This window comes from Myotis daubentonii, chromosome 16 (assembly GCF_963259705.1).
Source record: "Myotis daubentonii chromosome 16, mMyoDau2.1, whole genome shotgun sequence".
Lineage (NCBI taxonomy): Eukaryota > Metazoa > Chordata > Mammalia > Chiroptera > Vespertilionidae > Myotis > Myotis daubentonii.
The window spans coordinates 48,258,750-48,278,409 of record NC_081855.1 but is presented as its reverse complement, the minus strand read 5'-3'; the positions used below and the strand labels follow the sequence as shown (position 1 = coordinate 48,278,409).

The 19,660-nt window shown below is 57.6% G+C and overlaps 1 protein-coding gene across 7 annotated transcripts in view; it reads left to right on the top strand.

Moving 5' to 3' along the window:
- The first annotated feature begins 9,583 nt into the window (after positions 1 to 9,583).
- Positions 9,584 to 19,660, top strand: part of SRCIN1 (SRC kinase signaling inhibitor 1) — a 64,344-nt gene continuing 54,267 nt past the window's right edge. For 3 of the 7 annotated variants that reach the window (XM_059670803.1, XM_059670801.1, XM_059670800.1), the window contains exon 1: positions 9,584 to 9,884. In XM_059670803.1, the coding sequence (XP_059526786.1) occupies positions 9,761 to 9,884 (124 nt within the window). In that variant the 5' untranslated portion in view covers positions 9,584 to 9,760. The remainder of the gene's footprint in view (positions 9,885 to 19,660) is intronic. The other 4 variants (XM_059670805.1, XM_059670804.1, XM_059670806.1 and 1 more) reach the window with 2 other exon arrangements.

Below are 19,660 nucleotides of genomic sequence, written 5' to 3'. Positions count from 1 at the left end.
ACCCCCAGGCTATCTCTTGCCCTGGAAACAACCGAAATACCCGCCAACGGGTACCTTCCTAGGTGCTGAGGCGGAACAATGTCCAGTTCACACTGTGAGGAGTGTGTCGTGCGCCGCTGTCCGGGTCGAGCACACAAAGAAAGTGTCTGTGCTCGGCCGGCCGGTGAGGCCCAGTGGTTGAGCTTCGACCTGTAAACCAGGAGGTCATGGTTCGATTCCCGGTCAGGGCACATGCCCTGGTTGTGGGCTTGATCTCCAGTGTGGGGCATGCAAAAGGCAGCCGATCAATGATTCTCTCTTATCATTGATGTTTCTCTCTCTCCCTCTCCCTTCCTCTCTGAAATCAATAAAAAAATATGTATTTTTAAACAAGTGCTCATGAACACAGGAGCAAGTCTGAAAGGCCCAAGAACCTGGGAATGGTGTTTGCTTCCGGGACTGGACCTGGGTGGCCGGGGGCAGAGGCAGTGGTGGGGAAACTGACTTTGCACGCTTTGAACAGCCCCGCCTTAGGGGTCCTTGGATAGGCTGTGGAGGTCAGGGGACCCACAATTCCTTGTGGACTGGCATGTGTATTCATTTGTCTAGGGAGAGGGTGCAAAATTTTTATCAGGACACAAAGGGTTCAGGGTCCACATTCCCTGTTGTAAGGAGTGGTCATTAAAGGTCTTTGAGCCCAGCTGGTGTGGCTCAGTGGTTTAGCATTGAACTGTGAACCAGGAGGTCATTGTTTGATTCCCAGTCAGGGCACATGTTCAGGTTGTGGGCTCAGTTCCCAGTAGGGGGTGTGCAGGAGGCAGCCAATCAATGGTCCTCTCTAATTATTGATATTTCCATCTATCTCTCCCTCTCCCTTCCTCTCTGAAATCAATAAAGAAATATATATATATATATATATATATATATATATATATATACACACACACACACACACACACATATATATATATATCTTAAAAATAGAAATAAAAAAAGGTCTTTGAGTGGAGGATCTAGTGGGGCTTTAGTGCAGTGGACTGAAGGGTTCCAGGTTTGATTCTGACCAAGGGGACATGCCTGGGATGCAGGCTCGATTCCCAGTAGGGGGTGTGCAGAAGGCAGCTGATCAATGATTCTCTCTCATCATTGATGCTTCTATCTCTCTCTCCCTCTTCCTTCCTCTCTGAAATATATATATATATATATATATATATATATATATATATATATATATATATATATATATATATATAGAAATAGAAATAAAAAAAGGTCTTTGAGCCCTAACCGGTTTGGCTCAGCGGATAGAGCGTCGGCCTGCAGACTCAAGGGTTCCAAGTTCGATTCTGGTCAAGGGCATGTACCTTGGTTGCGGGCACATCCCCAGTGGGGGGTGTGCAGGAGGCAGCTGGTCGATGTTTCTCTCTCATCGATGTTTCTGACTCTCTATCCCTCTCCCTTCCTCTCTGTGAAAAATCAATAAAATATATATATATTTTTTAAAAAGGTCTTTGAGTGGAGGATCTAGTGGGGCTTCAGTGCAGTGGGGAGAAGCAAATGTGTCTGCTTCATCCTGGGAGCCAGCCCAGCGCCTAGCACATGGAGAGGGGGTTGTGGGGAGTAAGAGAGTCCAGAGAGCAGGGAGTCCATTTAGCGGGTGAGAAGAAAAATTCTGTGGGAAGGAAAGCCAGAGGGCTTCTGAAAACTGGAGCGAGATCGGAGAGGGGGGCTGCCCCTTGGGCCGACTGCAGGATGTCCGCGAAGATGGGGAGCTGAGCGCCTCAGCGCCAGCTCACACACCTGCCACCTGCTCTGCTAGGGAAGCAGGAACCTGAAGGGGAGCCTCGCTTGGGGTGGGAGCCAGGCAGGGAGGAGGCTGCAGAGCTGCAGGTCGGGTCCGGAACACTGCACCCTGGGGTTCTGTGAGCATCTTCCAGTCTTCAGGGCAGAGGCCTGGTGCCCCGGGCATCCGGGAAGTCCATGTCTCATGCGGGCACGAGCACCCGTTTCCAAAGGAGGGAGACTCTGAAACTGCAGTTGGCTTGATGAACTCCCTGGAAAACGCCTATTTTCATTATTACTTTTAAAAATGGAGGTGAAATTTACATAACATAGAATTAAAGTGAACAACTCGGTGGCATTTAGGGCGTTCGCCGTGCTGTGCAGCCACCAAATCTATCTGGTCCCAAAACATGCTCATCACCCCAGAAGGAAACTCTTGTGCACGAAGTAGCTGCTCCCCAGTTCCCCTCCCCCCCCCCCCCAACAATTCTTCACGGGTTTGCCTATTCAGAATATTTCACAGAAATGGAATCACACAATATGTGACCCTTGGTGTCTGTCCTGCTTCTTTCACTTACATCATGTTTTTGAGGTTCATCCGTGTTAAACATGTATTAGTACTTCATTTCTTCTTTTTTAAAAAAATATATTTTTATTGATTTCAGAGAGGAAGAGTGAGGGAGAGGATCATTGATCGACTGCCTCCTGCACGCCCCCAACTGGGGATTGAGTCCGCAACCCAGGTGAGTGCCCTGACTGGAATTGAACCATGACCTCTTGGTTCATAGGTCGAAGCTCAACTACTGAGCCACACCCACTGGGCAGTACTTCATTTCTTCATATGGATGAACAACATTCAGTTGTAAAGCTATGTCACAGATCATTTATCCATCACCCACTGAAGGACATGATGGCTGTTGGGTCATATGGTAATTCTATGTTTAACTTTGTGAGGAACTGCCAAACGGTTTCCCATAGTTGCTGAACTATTTCCTATTCCTACCAGCAGTATATGAGGGTTCCACCTACGTTCATTATTAAACGGGTGATTGCTGTGGCCTTGGAAGGCAAGGAGATGGTTACCAGGTGCTGGGGTGGGTAAAACGGGTCAGGACGAGGCCTGCGTTGTCCCCCCACCTGCTAGCCTGAGTGGCAGTGTGTGTGTGTGTGTGTGTGTGTGTGTGTGTGTGTCTGCTTTTCACCAGGCATGTGGATCAGATGGTGAAATCTAGAGCCTCAAAGCCAAGCCTGATGTAGTCTTGCAGGAGCTGGGCTCGTGGTCCACCTGGGCCCCAGTAGCTCACAATATATTCTCTCAAGGATAGATACAGATGCCTTCCCCCTACTCCTCCCTGCTGCAGTTCCCTCTCCTCATCTTCCTTCTCCTTCTTTTCCCTTTCCCGGGCTTCCAACACCCTTATTCTCTCTCTTCCTTTCCCTCCTCTCTCCCTGCCTTCTTCTCACCACCCTCTTTTTCACCTCTTCTCTCCTTTTCTCCTGTGTTTTTGTCCATCCCTCATTTTCTCTTCTTCCCACTCCTGCCTGTACTCTTCTCCCCTCCCCTTCCATCTCTACATTCTTTTTTTTACAAATATATTTTTATTGATTTCAGAGAGGAAGGGAGAGGGAGAGAGAGATAGAAACATCAATGATGAGAGAGAATCATGGATCGGCTGCCTCCTGCACGCCCCCTACTGGGGATCGATCCCGCAGCAGCCTGGGCATGTGCCCTTGACTGGAATCAAACCTGGGGCCCTTCAGTCCGGAGGCAGACGCTCTATCCACTGAGCCACACTGGCTCGGGCTCTACATTCTTGTCTCAGTCTTATTCACGCCCCCACCAAGAGCACTGAGGCTGCAGTTTACTCCCCGAAGACAATTCTTATCCTAGGGGACTGAGTGGGAGGGAAGGAGGTAGGGAGCTTTTTGCATGTTCATGGGCTGTTTCCATGAGTTCCTCTCCCCATTTAGGCCCTGGTAGGCCACCCCAAAGTGAAGGAGTGTGGGTAAGTCTCTCCCTCACCTTTACTCCTCCCTCCTCCCAGGAGAGGAGACCCACCTGTGTCTGCAGCGCCCCTGCTTCGTGCCAAGCAGCTGGGGAAAAGGAGACCCAGCCCTGGCCGGTTTGGCTCAGTGGATAGAGCGTCGGCCTGTGGACGCAAGGCTCCCAGGTTCGAATCTGGTCAGGGGCACATGCCCGGGGTTTCGGGCTCCATCCCCAGTTGGGGCGTGCAGGAGGCAGCCCATCAATGATTCTCTCTCATCATTGATGTGTCTGTCTCTCTCTCTCCCTCTCCCTTCCTCTCTGAAATCAATAAAAAAAAATTTAAAAAGAAAAAAGAAAAGATCCAGCTCTAGTCATCTCTGTCCGTCAGGATCAATGGTCAAGGTTGGGGAGAAAGGAGTTGTCAAGGGCGTTTACGCAGGACGTGGCCTCGGTGGGAGTTTGAGGAAAGGGGAGGCCACTCCCTGTGTGCCAGGCCCAGCAGGGACAGGCCAGCTGAGCCACGTTAGCAGGCAAAGCCCTAAGCTGGGACAGCAGGGTGGGGGGAGCCAGCCCCTGCCCCATGGGTTCTGCAAGTGTGGTTTCCGACCAACAGCAGCAGCAACGGCACTTGGGAACTTATTAGAAATGCAAATCTCAGGCCCCTCCTCAAACTTAGAGAATCAGAAATTTGGGGGGTGGGACCAGCAAACCCTGCTTTAACAGGCCCTCTAGGTGATTCTGATTCTCACTTTAGTGTAAGAGCCGCTGCCCTGCCATGAGGGGGGCCCTGGTTAACCTGGCTACTGTCTTATGGAGAGACAGGACCTTGCTCGCCCGGTGACAGGGGAGACAGAGCCTGTGCTCAGAAAATTCCCAATCGGAGGGTGGCTCCTAGGCTTCTCTCCGCCAGCCAGCGCCTCTACAGGCCCCTCCCAGCGGGAGGCACCAGATGAGTTTCTCTGGAGGGGCTGGCAGCACTCAGGACCCCAGAGAACCACACGTTCTCACCACAGAAAGTCGGTTTGATGTGCTAATGAGGGCATCAATTATTGAGTTTTATTAGCATTCATTAGAATAACAAGCAGGGGAGCAGAGGAGCCCCTGTGAATGCAGGAGGGTCTTTTAAAACTTAGGGCCACTCACTCATCTCCCCTAGGTGGGGGAGAGGCAGGGGAGAGTAGGAGAGGAGCTGTGGTCTAGAGTGCAGGCCTTGGGCAAAGGCAAGCACCCGCCTCCTCCTCAGTGCCCCCCCACACCAGCGTCTACCCTAGTCACTGTCTCCCCAGAACAGGGCCAAACCCCAGCCCCTCACTGCCGCAGGCTACTCATGCTGGAGTTTGGATGGTCCAAAGGGGGCTCATGCAATGCATAGCCGCTCGGGCAGGGGGCTTTCTCCAGGATCTGGGTGGGAGGCTCCAGAGGTGGCGGAGGGAGTAGTGCAGGGGTCCAAACATAATTTCTACATCACCCCTTTCTCTGTGCCTTTCCCCAGAGGTCCATGCGCCCCTCTCTGTCCACCCCAGGCCCATCTCCCTCTTCCTGTCCAGATGTGTGCCCAGGTGCAGCCCCTGTTCCAACAGACCTTGGGGGAAGGAGAGGCGGGGCTGAGCGTGGGTGCTCCTGCATAACCTCCCTCCACAGGCTCCCAGGAGCGGGTGAGGAGGCTGGGTGGGATGACTAAGAAGGGCAAGGTGGGCAGTGCCAGCTGCGCCCTCCCAACTGAGAGCAAAGCCAGAGACGCAGGCGAGGAGGGCCAGGGGGAAGTTACCTGTTGCAGAATGGGAGTGGGGGCGGGTGGCACCTGAGGCATCTCAGGTGGAGGCAGCTGGCACCTTGGTTGTGCCAGGCACCCTGCCAAGCTTATAGGAGCAAGTCTCATCTCTCATCTGGAAAAACCATACCTGTGTTGCTCTTGCCCTGATCAGTCTTCTCCCTCCCCCAGGAGCCTCTGCTTCTGAGATCTGATGGGACAGGGAGGGGGCATCTATCTTCCCTGGGGGTGGGGGCAGAGGATCGGGTAGATATGAGGGTCAGATAATGCCAGGCCATCTGCCCTGGTGGCTCCACTTGGAGCCTCGGGGTCTGTGCTCCTGTTCAGGAGCTGTCTGCCTCTCGCCGCTCCTTGGGACACTGGGAGGCCACTGTCCTGGGTGGGGTGGGTGTGGACGAAGTAGTTGAGGAGAGAAGGGAGTCAGATGAGCTCACAGCTCTGCAGAGGATCAGGAATGTTAAGGATTGTCTTTACAAAGTAAGGTACATACATACAAAAATTACCTGAGTCAGACGTAAGTGGCTCGCTATGGAGGGGGCCCTCAAGATGCAGGAGGGCAACTTAGAGGGGGAACGATGGGTACCCTGTCCTGCTGGCCCCTTTGGAACTGTCTCTAATGTCCAAGGCCTGATTCACGGAGTCTCTCCCGCTGTCCCCGAGGCAGTGGCTTCCTGTCATTCAGCACAAGGACAGCAAAACCGCCAGGTGGCAGGACAAGTGTCTTTCCAATGGTCCTCCAGGGAGTAAGGGCCAGTTCCTTAACCTTGACATGAATGAAGGTCAACCCTCAGCCACACCCTAGAGCCCACTCTCTCCCACCCACCATACAGTCGGTCATGAGCCCTGTGCCGGAGGTTGGTCCCTGAGTCTGGCAGCCCACAGGGTTAGGAGATGGTGATGTTGATAGAAAAGAAGCTGGGAGCCGTGGAGTCAGGCAGATCTGGGCTTGAGTTTCAGCTTTGCTACTCTTAGATTGGACAAGTGGCTATACCTCTCTAAGCCTCAACTCTTCTCTCTGAAATGGGGCTGAAAACGCCCGCTTCTGCAGGGTTGTGAGAGGGTTAAGTTAGGGAATATGGGTAAAGCACCTGCTGATTCCCTGCCTCTTAGGTGGACACAAAGCAGGGGAGGGAAGAGACCTTGTCTCATGGGGGCACCCGGGAGGGGCAAAGGACAGCGTCCTGTGCAGGGACTGAGTGGGGGACTGAATGTGGAGGAGCCAGCAGTGTGAGTCCCCAACTTTGGGGCTTGGAGAGGCTTGAGAGGTGGTGTCCATGCAGTTGAGGGGGAAGCTACCCCTCCACTTGTCAACCCCTCCCTTACACAGGGCTTGCTGCCTCCCATGCCCATCCTGGGCAGGCAGCCAGGCAGGGAGCTGGACAAGTGCCCACTGTGCACTCAGAGGCCAAAAGATGGGCACCGTCCAGTTGGCAGAGGGAGAGGCAGCTGGCTCAGGAGGGGAGACGTCAGGGTGCCGACTGCTGGGGTCGTGTGCCCAAACGGTGTGTCCAAGATTGGCTGCCCTCCTGAGCTGTTCGCCTGGAGCTGGGAAGGGCCCCCTTCCTCCTCCCGCACTGGCCCTGCCATCTGAGTTACTGCAACTGGAGATTAATCTCGAAGGGGCATCAGGGACTTGCCCTTAGCCAGGCATGTGGCTGGTTCAGGGGCAGGTCTGGGGGCGGGCAGGAGAGTGGGAGAGCCCAGAGTAAGGCTGCAACTGGGTAGAACAGGAAGTGGGGAAACCGGTTTGTCATTTGGGCCTCTTTGGGTGGGGTGGGGTCTCCTCTCTCAGCTCCCTGCCTGCCTGCCACTCTGCCTGGAGGCCTGCAGCGAAGAGGTGTACTGAGCCCTTTCCCTGATCAGCTAACCTGCTGTGGGGATGCTGATAAGGGGCAGGGAAGTTAGCCTCCCTTCCCCTCCTCAAGAGAAGCTCGGAGAGAAGAAACAGGACAGAAAACCGGAGGGAGAGAGGGTGCCAGCAACCAAGACAGGAGGAGGGGCCGGTGCTGGTCCCAGTGGGAAAAGTCTGTGGACCTCACAGGTAGGCCAAGGTAGGAGGAAGGAGGGGGTGGGAGAACAGCGCGGGTGGCAGAAAGGCTGGGGCTGGGACAGTGCTGGCTTCTGCAGGCTAAGGTGGAGGTGGCAATGGCGAGGCCAAGAGAAGTGTGAGAGGGGCAGGAGCTGAAGCGCCCTCCTTTGGGGTCCTACTTGACCGATGAGACTAGCAGAGGCCGCTGCAGTTCCAGCAGATGCCTGCAGGAGGGGCCGCAACCCGAGTTGGGGGGCAAGGAGACAGCCCAGCAGGGGGCGCCGGGGGGACTAGGTTCCCGCGTCTAAGCGGCGGCGAAGGAAGGGGGGAGGGGAGCATCGGGCAGAGGCGGCCGGGGGTCCAGGCTCTCCATGCACAGCGCGGCTGTGGCTTTCGGAGGTCACCTTGGCTAAAGAGTGGCCCCCATTCCCGCCGCCCTGCCTCGCCTCCCCGAAAGCGTCTCCATCCCGAGGCGCGCGGGGGCTTGGAGGGCGAGACGTCTCCAGTCCTCGGGGTGCGCCCCTTCCCCGGGGCGGCTCCAGGCCTGCGGGCTTGGCCTCTCTAGTGGCGCGAGGGAAGCCTGGGGCGGGCGAGGCAGGTGGAAAGGGGAGCGGACCGTGAGCGCGCCCTGCACCCCGGCCCCGCCGCGCGCCGCGGGTACCGCTGGAGGGCACGAGGCGCGGCGCCCCCTCCCCTCCCCGCTCCCTGCCACCCGGGCGGCCCTTTGTACGTTCCGGCCACACGCTCGTGCCCGCGCCGCGCGCGCTCCCGCCCGCAGTGACACACCCGCGCCGGCTCTCTCGCGCACTCACACACACACACACACACACACACACACACACACACACACGCACACGCACACACACTCGCTCTCGCACACTCGGTGACACGCCCGCGCGCGCGCGCACCCACACGCCCGGCCGCCGGCGCCCTCCCAGCTGGTCCACCCCGGCGGGGCCCGCGCCCCCGGCCTGCCCGCCTGGCACCGCGCCCCGAGGCTGGGGCAGAGCACGGAGCCCGCGAGGCGGCGAGAGGGCGAGCGCCAGGCAGGCCGGCCCGGGGGCCCCCGCCCCCCGTGCCCCGCCCGATGGGGAACGCTCCGTCCCAAGGCATGTCCCTGTCTCTCTCCTCCCTAATGTGCCTCCATGCTTAAGTGGAAGGTATTTCTGTTTTCTTTGTGTGTTTTCCCCTCGGCCGGGGGCGGGGGCGGCGGCCGGGTCCGGGAGGCGGCGGCCGGAGGGGCGAGGGATGCTCCGGGCGCAGGTGTGTGTGTGTGGGGGGGGGGGGGGCAGGGGGGGAGCGGGCAGGGGACCGCGGCGCGCCCGGCTTGGGAAAAGGACCCGGACGAGCGGAGTGCTGGGACCAGAGAGGGGTTCAGGAATTGGCGAGGCTGGAGACCGGGGGGGGGGGCGGGGGGGGTCTCGTAAAGCCGGGGGAGGGGGCCCGAGGGGTTAAAATTTGGAGGGGTGTGGGTGGAGGGGGCAGGGGAGGGGAGGGGAGGAGGGGGGATGGATGCTGAGGACAGTGGGGGAGGGGAGTGGACCATCCTAGATGGAGGAAGGGGAGGGTGAAAGGGAGGCGAAGGCACTGGAGAAGTCGGGGAGCAGCAAAGGCCTCTTCCTCCGGTCCCAGAACGGGGTGGGTGCACTTGGGTGGTGGTAGCGCTTTGAGCCCGTCCCCCAGGGAAGGAAGGGGACGAGTGCGTTCTGGTGTTGGCTGTGTTGCCAGGATACAAGCCTGCATTCCCCACCCCCACCCCCCTCACCTCGAGGCCCCAGCCCTGGAGACCTCGGGGCCGAGGCAGCAGTTGCAGAAACTGGGGACCTGCTCCCAGCTGAGCTGGCCGGTGGGAAGGGGCCGTGAGAGGGAGGGGCCGGGGCGGGGCTATTTGCTCTTAAGCCCTTCCCCTGAAGAGGGCAGGGGAGGGCGCCCCCAGCTGGGCAGAGCATCTAGGGTTAGTGTGGAGTTAGGAACCGCTGGAGGGGGGCAGAGGGCGGGGCTGGGGAGGGACGCGCCGCGGCTCCCCCTCCCCTCCCACGCACCCCCCTGCTACGTCAGAAGCTCCCGGACCAGCTCCGAGTCCTGTCGGTGGGGGCAGCAGGATGCTGGTGGAAGCCGAGGGGGCCGGCCGGGTGCCTCCGCAGCTCGGCTGGCAGGGCCCAGCGCGGTGTGTGCGGCTGCCGGTGCGAGCACCCCCGCCCCAACCCTCCCCATGCAGCCCTGGCAGTGCCTGCGGCGCTTTGCCCTGGCCTGGTGGGAGCGGACGGCTGAGGGCAGCTCCCGATCTCCCAGGGAGGAGGCCGGACCGAAGGACCCCGGGGGCCGAAGGGAGCCAGGTGAGCAGGAGCCGCGATGGTGCAAGGAGGGGGTCCCGGACTGCCTTTCGCTCTCCCCCAAGACTGTGAAACCAGGAGGTCTGGCAGCCCCCAACTTGAAGGGAAGAGGGTTCCCTGAGCTGAGGGTTCCTGGCTGAAGCCTTTCAGAAGATGTTTGGGAACCAGAGGAGGGCTGGGAGTGGGGAGTAGCTGACCAGACGGACTTTCAGGCTGCGGGTCTGAATGTGTTGTTGGCGTGGCGTTCGAGCACTTGGGGCCGTGTGTGCAACTGTGGATATCTTGGTCTGGGTGACCTTGAGCCAGCGGCTTTGCTGCCTAACCCCGTGCCTCAGTTTCCCTCTTTCCCTTCCGCATCTCTGTCGGCGATCTTAAAGAACTGATGATGCATTCGATGGAGACCCACACCGTGAAAACATAAGGCTCTGTCATGATTGGCGGCGGCTGTGCCGGTGGTGGTTTCTGGCGAGGGTGTGCGTTTGTACGCGGAGGGCGGTTATGGTTTCCGTGCGAGGGTTTTGGCTGTTTTCTGGTTGGTGTTGGGGCTCTAGTGGGCAAGTGTCTGGACCGGCCTAGGAAGGAGGGCTCCAGGCAAGCTGAGAGCTGTTGGGGGGCAGAGACTTAGCTGATGGCCTGGTGTCAACGCCAGGGATGGGGGTGAGGGCTGTGGGCCTCCGGGGAGGGAGGGGCTTCCCAGAATAAGACCCCCCCACACCCCAGACTGCCTGGCACCCAGGCACTGCTGGCAGCGAGTGCAAAGGCTTTGCCCTGGCTTCCTGCCACCCCTCCTTGGGGACAAGAGGGTCTTTGTCTAGGGCCCCCATAGCCCTGCTGCTTCCGTCCTCACCATGATGGTCCATTATCATGATGACCCTGGGGGCTGGATGGGGACTCGGGTCCCCCGTGTGCTCTGGGGTCTGGAAGAAGCAACTGTGGTCCTCAGGCTGTGCTGAGTGTTAGGGGGAGCTCCCCTAGGGGAAGGGTCCCTGGGATTGAGATGCCCCAGCTCCAGGCTTGCTGCTTGCTTCGTAGCCTAATGTGGGGGTTCTGGGGTCTTCAAGACCTGACCCCAGGTTTCTTAAAGGTTCACAGGAAACGGGGCTGGGTGCTGGGATGCAGAGCTCGGATGTGCTCTCTCTCTCTCTCTCTCTCTCTGGCCAGGAACCCATCCTGGAAAAAGGGTTTAATTGGAACAGTGGTTCTCAACCTTCCTCATGCTGCGACCCTTTAATACAGTTCCTCATGTTGTGGTGACCCCCAACCATAAAATTATTTTCGTTGCTACTTCATCACTGTAATGTTGCTACTGTGATGAATCGTCATGTAAATATCTGATGTGCAGGATGTATTTTCATTGTTACAAATTGAACATAATTAAGCATAGTGATTAATCACAAAAACAATATGTAATTATATATGTGTTTTCTGATGGTCTTAGGCGACCCCTGTGAAAGGGTCGTTCGGCTCCCAAAGGGGTCGCGACCCACAGGTTGAGAACCGCTGCATTAGAACCATTGATTCCTTCTTTGGCTTCAGGCATTGACCTCAATGGTGTGGTTAGAGTTGGGGGGGGTGGCAGGGATTGGGGTGCCGCTGGACATCTGCCCAATGCCAACCTTGGCTTTCTCTGACAAATCCAAGCTTAGGAGGGGAGGGTTTTTTGAAGTAGCAGGTTTATTTTAGCCCCTCCCCCACCCCAGGTTGGTCTTGGGGAAAGAAGGCAGGTGGAGTTGAGGATTTGTCCGGAGGGAGCTATCTGGGGTTCTAGGATCATCCTGAGTAGTGGGCCTGGAGCTCAGGAGGGGCAGCTGTGGTTGGGAGGGCTTCTAGGAGGGGGAGTCAGGAGGCGACGGAGGGGTCTGTGGGGGTGGGGCAGGCAGACAGTTCAGGGGAAGGATCTGGGGAGGAATCTAGGGCTTGCCACAAAAGCTTCTCTTTCTAGGAATCCCAAGCACTTATCTCCTCCGAGCCCTGGCAAGCCGATCTGATTTCCTCCTTTGCTTGTGTCCTCGAGGTCCAGAGAGGGGCAGACAGAGACTGTCTCTGAGGCCGAGCGGCCCTGGGCCTGGCCTTGGAGCCCGGCTGCCCGGCCAAGTGGCCCTTGCCTAGGCACGAGGTTGAGGGTGAGGCTCCTGGCAGCTTCGGATCTGGGCTCTGGGCTTGGTGGGAGTTGGGGGACAGATTGTGTCCCCCAGGCTCTGGCTGCCTGCCGTGAGTGGGCCAGTGCAGGTGCCGGCTCCAGTGAGCCGCGGAGATGCTCTTTGAAGATTCCCTTGTTGACTTCCTAGGGCCTATTGGAGCAAAGATAATAAAAATCTGGCCGTCAGCGGTTTGAGGGCTGCACTCGCTTCCCTTCTTTCATGCCCAGCTCTGAAAAGCAGAGATGAAGGCTTTGGATTTGGTGAGGAAGCAGGCTCCCCCCCCCCGCCCCCCCCCCACCCTACCAGCCCCGGGAAGGGGGAGGGAGGGAGGAGAAAGGGAGGGATAGAAAGAGGGAGGGAAGAAGGCAGAGGAGGGAGGACTGATTTCCTGGCAGCCTGGAGAGTTGCTGGGGAGGTGGGCAGAGGGGCAGGGGCATGGTCCCCAACTCCTGCCAGAAAGCCCCAGGCCTCCATGGGGTTCCTGTGCCCCATATCCCCGCTCCAGCTTTGTCCTTTGGTTCGGAGGCTGGGAGCCCTCCCCTCGCTGCTCCGCTGCTCCCACAGTCCCCTCCATGCCCCTCAGTCTCCCCGACTCCCTTCCTCGTGACCTCCCCTCCCTCTGCCCCTGTTTCTCCTGCTCTGCCCTTCATGCTTTCTCCCCCCTGTCTCCCCCTCTGCTCCTCAGTCTCCCCTTTTTCTTTCAGTCTGGCTCCTCCCATCTGTCTGTCTTCCTTTCCCCAGCCTGGGTCCTGCTTTCTAGGACTGTCTGGAAGGTTGAGAAACCAAGCTGGGGGGTGGGGGGGTGGGAAGACGGCAGCAGCCAAGGAAGGGCCTGGGTTCATTGTGGTCTGTCAGCTGCCATGGTCTTCAGAGTCCAGGCGGAAGGGGCTGCTGGGCACTTAGGCCTGCGTGTGTAGTAAGGGCGTCATCCCCTCCCCACACCACAGCGGGCACCTTGCCCTGACACTGGGCTGCAGACGCTCCAGTTCGGCTGCCTTCTGCTGCTTGGCTGCAGGAAAACAGTGCCTCCGGCTCTGGCCCCTCCACCCGTCTGGTCACCCACTCTCCCGGACATCTCTGCCCTCTGTTCCCCTCACACTCACTACACCGTCTCCAGGCTCAGAGGCAGGAAGGTGGGGTTTTGATAGCCTCCTTGGAGCCCCATCGAGACCCTGTGCTCCCTTTGCCACCTTGTAAACCCCCCCCAGGAAAGATAAGGCGGCCATGGAAAGAGCACTGGACTGAGTAAATCCCTCATTAGGCTCCTTCCTCATCGCCCAATGTCTGAATGACCTTGAGCAAGTCCCTTCCTGGTGGGGCCTCTGTTCCTCACCTGTGAATGGAGGAGGAGGTATGGGCTGGATCATCTTCAAGGTCTCTTCTGACATTCCACCGGAGTCGTGTCTCTCTTCTGGATGATTTGCATATGCTTTGCATATCTTAATGATGCCTGCTTGAAGGGAGAGGGTGCCACCCACAGGGACCAGAGTCCCACCCACCATTCCCATTCCCCTTGCCCATTGGCCCATGCTTTCCCTGCTTGACTCTCCCAATGGGAGACTGAGTGTGGGAGAAACCGTTCTTCTGGGAATGGTCAGAAGCTGAGGCCTGAGCATTCCCTGGGGAGGTGGGTCTGGCCCCTGTGTTCCAGCTGTTCCGGAGGCTGGATGGGGGAAAACCCTAGTGGAGGGGACCCCTGCCCTCATCCTTTTTGCCCTAAAAGGTCCAAACAGGAAAGCCAAGTGGTGTGTACATTCACTCAAGGTGCCCATGGCTACCATAGGGTGTGTAGAAACCCATGAGGCTGGCAGGTGGGCTTGGGAGTCTCCCTTCTGTACCAGGAGGCCTGAGTACCCTCTAGATGCCAGGAGCGGAGCTAGGTGTGAGAGTTCATCCTCTGGCTTCAGCTCCCACCCACAGCCCAGGGCCAGTCCTGCGGCCTTGTGCCCCTGCCCGCTTCTGCTCAGCCCCCTGGGCTCTGGGCAGGTGTGCGTTGGAGCTTGGACCTAAGAGATGGTCACTGAGAGAGAACTAGATCTTTGCATCTCTGGGTCCTGCCTCGTTACCACACTGCAAAGGTCACAGATGTCATCAGGGAAGGAGGGAGGGGAGTACCTGCTGCTCTCAGTTCTTCCCCCACCTCCATTGGCCCAGCCTGATCTCCTGGGGCCTGTCCTCTGGGCCTCCTCCCAGCCACCTGGCATGTGCTCTATCTGTGTCTGGCGTAGGCCAGTGCCCTGATCCCAGCCTCTAGTCCTGCCTCAGTGCCCTTCACCCCTATAATGCCCATCACATGGGGGAAACACTGGGGTAAAGGCTGATGCCTGGAGGAGATAATGTGGGGCCACTGAGTAATGGTGGGAATTTCTAAAGACAGGAGCCAAAATGCCCTTCACCGCCAAGGAGAACTGGGCCTGAGGAAATGCAGCCAGAGGGATCAGGTTAGAGTTAGTCTCAGGGAGGGACTGTCCCAGGGGAAGATTAGTTTCATGCCATGGAATTGTTGTGAAAGTTAAATGAAATAATAGGTGAAAATGTCCGGCACAGTGCCTGACACATAATAAACACTCAATAATTGGTGTGAGTGTGGGAACAGATGTCTCTGAATTCAGAGAAGACCCTCCCCTGAGCCTGAGATTTAGGATTCTCCGGCGGGTGAGGAGTCGGAGGAGGGACCATTCCCAGAAGAGCGGTTTCTCCCACACTCCGTCTTTGGCTCCTCACTGCACCCCTCATGCCCCACGCGTGCACTGGGCTCAGGGCCCAGCCACCCTGGGACACGCTGCCCTCGTGTCTCTGCTGCTGCTGCTGCTGGGCAAACAGAAGGGTTTGGAGGCTGAGGAATCCTGTTCTTCTCCCCCTCCCCCATCTGTGCACAGGACAGCTTGAGAGGAAGCAGGCCCACGCTGCAGTCGGAGGCATGGAGGTTAGATAGGAAGGAACATCTCCTGGTGGCTGTGGTGTGTGAAGGGTGGCTGTGCGGGGTGGGGAGCTCCGGTGGTATTTTTGCATCTTTTCCCTCGATGTTGGGTGTGTATGAGCATGAGTAGGCTAGGGGCAGGTGGTTGGTTGGCATGACCTTTGACCTGAGTAGGCTAGGGGCAGGGGCCTGGTTGGCATGACCTTCGAGATGACCTGAGGAGCTCGGCTGAACCTCTCGTGGCTGTTGCTGTTGGCAGAGTGCAAGGGGTCATGACGGAGAGGGGTTTGGAGCTACGGGGGAAAAGATGGGGACAGGGAAGTCACTCTTTGATCCCCAAGGGCGGAGAGGTGAAGGGCACGTAAAGAGAAAGCGTCGGACTGGTGTCAGCGTGCCACCTCCCCTCCTGCTGTCACATGGGGGAAGTTAGTTGGCCCCTCGTCTGCAGTGTCCTTGGTGTGAGAGGAGAAGGTGGAACTGGAGAGTCTCGAAAGCCCCTTCCAGCTGTCACAGGTCGTACCCACCTCCTCTCCCCTGAGATAATACATGCCTGTCCACACAGAGGGTGGGAATAATATTTCCCAGCTCCAGCTGAAGCAGGAAAAATGGAAATTTGGCCCCAGAGAATATTGATGCACGCGCGTACACACACACACACACACACACACACACACACACACACACACACCCCTTACAAACAGTCCCTCCTGCTCCAAAGGCATACCTTGCCTAAATCTGTCCTCTCAGCCTGGAGGAAAGAGAAGGGAGTGGCTATAGGATTCAGCTATCGTCTGAACATAAACTAGCTGTTTTCCTCCCAGCCCTGCAGAACTACCTTGCCACACTCCATTCCAGCCAGCAACTATGATCCAGTCCGCATTTTATTCCACGGAGGCACCTCCAGCCGGTGGTGGCTCATCTCCCGGACAACCTCTCCCTGGTTCCTGGGAGCCTCCGCCACCTGGCCCAGTGGCCTGCATGTCCCGGTGTGGAGTCCCGTAAGATCGGGAAGGAGTTGGGGTTTCACACGCCTGCCTTCTTCGCCTCTACAGACATCCCCATGCCTGGACACCGGCTTCTTTTTCTCCCCGGCCACAGAGCATGCTAGAGGCCCAGACCCAGGGGCCCCCAGGGGAGCCCCCAGACACAGAGACCCCATGGAGAGGCCCTAGCTACAGGGGCTTGTACAGAGCATAGGCGGTGGAGGGGCTGTTCCACCCACCCCAGGGTGTGAGATCATCGCAGACACATGGGTCCCCGGCAGCATCACCCCAGGCACCTACATCTGCCTCGTTGGGGGAGAATTAAGGATCCCTGCTCCTTGGGCAGGCGTCCTGAGGCCCTTGCAGACACGCCCAGCCTCTCTGCCTGCTGTCCTGGCGGTTCCCTGCCTACTCATCCCGCCCAGTGGCAGGCTGGCTTGATGGATCCCCATTCTTGTCCCAGCCTCTTAAGTTGGAAGTTAGGGCTCTGAGGAAAGGTGAGGGATCTTAGGACTTGCCAGCCCCCGACTTGTTAAGCTCTCCCTCACCAAGATGCTCAGGGGGTTTCTGGATGTCAAAACAGGGCCTTTGAGGGCCTTTCTGAGCCGCTGCCATGTTGGAGGAGGGGGAGGAGGAGAGGGGCGCCGGGAGAGCCAGAAGTCACTGGACCATGGAGCTCAGGAAATCCGGGACCCACTTCTCCCGAACCCAACGGCTCGCCTCCTTCCCCTGGTCTCTGGCCCATCAGCAGCTCAGGGTTAGAATCCTCTGCCTCCCGCCCCTGCGACGAAGCAGAATGATACTGAAGCAAAGCCTTCACTGCCACTTACTGTCCTTAAGAAACAGTTTATAGGGAAGCATGGGACGGAAAGGAGTTAGACTTTAAGCAGAACTTCCCAGAGGGCACTGAATGGGAGACAGCCAAGACTGGGGAGAATGGATGGGAGGCAGTTTAGCTCAGTGGTCAAGAGCTCAGGTTCTGGAGCCAGACAGGTCCGGGCTGGGAAGCCCTGACTCACTCCACCTCTCTGAAGCTCTGTGTCCTCATCTCTACATTGGGGCTGATCACAGCGGTTTCCTCGCTGGGCGGGAACCAGGATTAAATGAGGTGCCACAGGCTCAGTTCCTGGCACATGGTAAACCTTCAATAAGTACTAATTTCTCTGTCTTCATCTTCCTCCTCTCTATCCAATTGAATGATTGAATGGGAGACCATTCTTCCTGGAGGAATGGGCTTATGTGAGAAAATGAGATTTGGGTTTTAGATCTCAGCCTGTCTGGGGCTAGGCCCCCGGGGCTGCCAATTACTGCTGGAGGTGGGAAGGAAGCTAGCCCCGCTCCCCCTTGAGTCTTCACTCTCCCCTATCCGGTGGCCCTCTGCCCACGCCCCACTCGCAACCCCCACTGCCGCACCCAGGAAGCCCTCTGGGGCTAGACGTGTTAGTGAGCATTCTTGATTTCTTCCCCTAGTCAGTGTCTCAACATCTGGATACGACAGTTGTTTCTCCCTGGGACGCCTGCGTCTTGGGTAATCGGTGGGAAAATTGGAACCACGAGATTGGCAGGGGGCTCTGCAAATGCTGGCAGCCAGACGTGATGTGGGTATGGATGGGTCTGGGTCAGCCAAGTGTAACCCAAAAGGATGCCCGGGCTACAGTATCTCCAGGCAGGATTGGTCTTAATGCTTCATGCCCCAGGATCAGAGGCAATAGACAGATATAGGAGTTCTCCCCGCGGATGCCTGAGACTACGGATAGTACCAAACCCTATATATATTATGTTTTTTTGCTTCTTATCCATACCTATGATAAAGTTCAATTTATAAATTAGGCACAGTAAGAAATGAACCATAATAACTAATAATAAAACATAATGACACCCTGAAAGAGTCATCGTGGGAATGACTCTGGGGCCTTTATGAAGTAAAATAAGGGTTACTTGCGCGCAAGCTCTGCGATACGGGGGCTGGGACGGGGGCGGTGGATCTGATAACGAGACTGCCGCTGACCGGAGGGGAGTGTACACAGGCAACGCTGGACAAAGGGATGATTCACGTCTTAGGTGGGACAGACAGGAGGGTTCGCGGTCTCATCGTGCTGCTTGGGAAGGCGCGCAGTTGGAAACACGTGCATTGTTTATTTCTGGAATTTTCCATGGAATATTTTCAGACTGCAGTTGACCACCCGTAACTGAAACTGCAGAAAGTGAAGCTGGGAATCAGGGGTGACTCTTGCAGCAGGAGGGAGGGAGAGGACGGTTAGAAAGGACCGCCCTGGAGGGCGAGAAGAGGCAGTTTGAGGGTCAGGCGGGTGTAGAGCAGAAGTGAGATACAGGGGTCCGGGCAGTGTGGGGCAGGGGTGCCATTTTCCTGCACGGCCCCTCACAGTGTGTGACTGCGTGTTGGGTGTGAAAAAAGGCCTTTTCTGTTACCGTCGGGGGGGGACCCTCCCCAGGGCTGGGGGCTGAGTGGTGCAGACTGGGGTCCCGGGCGGGGAGAGGCTTGTGAGTGGAGCAATGACAGCAGGACCCTGCACCCACCCACCTTCCAGAACAGGGTGACGTTGGCGGGGGAGGCAGACGAGCCCTCCAAGGTGCTGTCATTTAGGGTCTAGTGTGGGCATCCCAGGAGAGCGTCTGTCCCATTTCTGGGAGGAGAACCAGCGTGTAGGCTGTCTGTCCTGGGGACCTCATTCTGGGGGCCCTGTGTTTTCTGTGTTGTCCTGCTGTCTGTCCTCCTGTCTGTCTCCCACCAGTGTCTGCCCCTTCAGCCCCTGTTCTTCCTCCAACACCCAATTTCTAGTCTGCCTTTCCCCTCAGCCCGCAGGGACGCCAAAGAGACCGCCCCTAAGGCTCTGCCTGGCTGTCCCAGTCCCCATGTCCCCCATGGCCCAAGGCCCTTGCCCAGCCCACTTTGGGAGCCCTGCCCAGCCCCTTCCTCTCTCCAACGCCTCTCCCCCAGCTCTGGGCATTCATTCACGACTTTCCTCCTTTCCTGTCCCTCACCCAGGGCTCCAGCGTGCAGCGGGAGGGAAGTCTCCAGGACTCTGCTCCCTCTGTTTAAAGTCTCCAGGTGCGTAAGCCAGGAGGGAGGCCTCCCCCACCCTTCCACTCCCACTGCCCCTCAGCCAGGTGCCCCTCCCCAGCCTAGAGGCCAGAAGTGGGGGAGGGGGCCATCCCTGGTGGGCCAGACCTTCGCCTGGGAGGGGACAGCAGAGACCTGACCCTGGGGAGGGCACCTGGCCTGGTAGCGAATGTGTCCGTGTGCGTGTGTGCGCAGGTGAGTTAGCGTGTGTGGCATAGCTTCCCAGTAACGGGGAAGGGCAGAGGAGACAGGATCCCTCTGCCGAGGGGACTGGCGGCTTTGGGGGAGGGCGTCAGGAGCAAGGGCCCTTCTCCGGAGGGGAAGGAAGCCCACAGTCCAGCCATGGCCAGAAGGCAGGGGATGGGAGGAGCTGGGAGCTCGTCTGACCTCTGTACGTCTTTGTTTAGCGTATAGATACTTGTGAACCTGAGATCTCATTTCATTTCTTCAGCCCTTCGTTCATTCCTTCATTTATTCATCCACTCATTCATTCAAAAAAGAACTACTGAATGCCTTCTCTGTGCCAGGCACTGGGCTGGGCTCAGAGCCCAACAGTGGCCAATAGCGTTTAAGGGGTTGTCTGCATTCACCAGCTGTGGGGCCTGGGCCCGTGGCCTGGCCAGCTGACTGTAGTGTGCCCGCCCCTTCCCAGG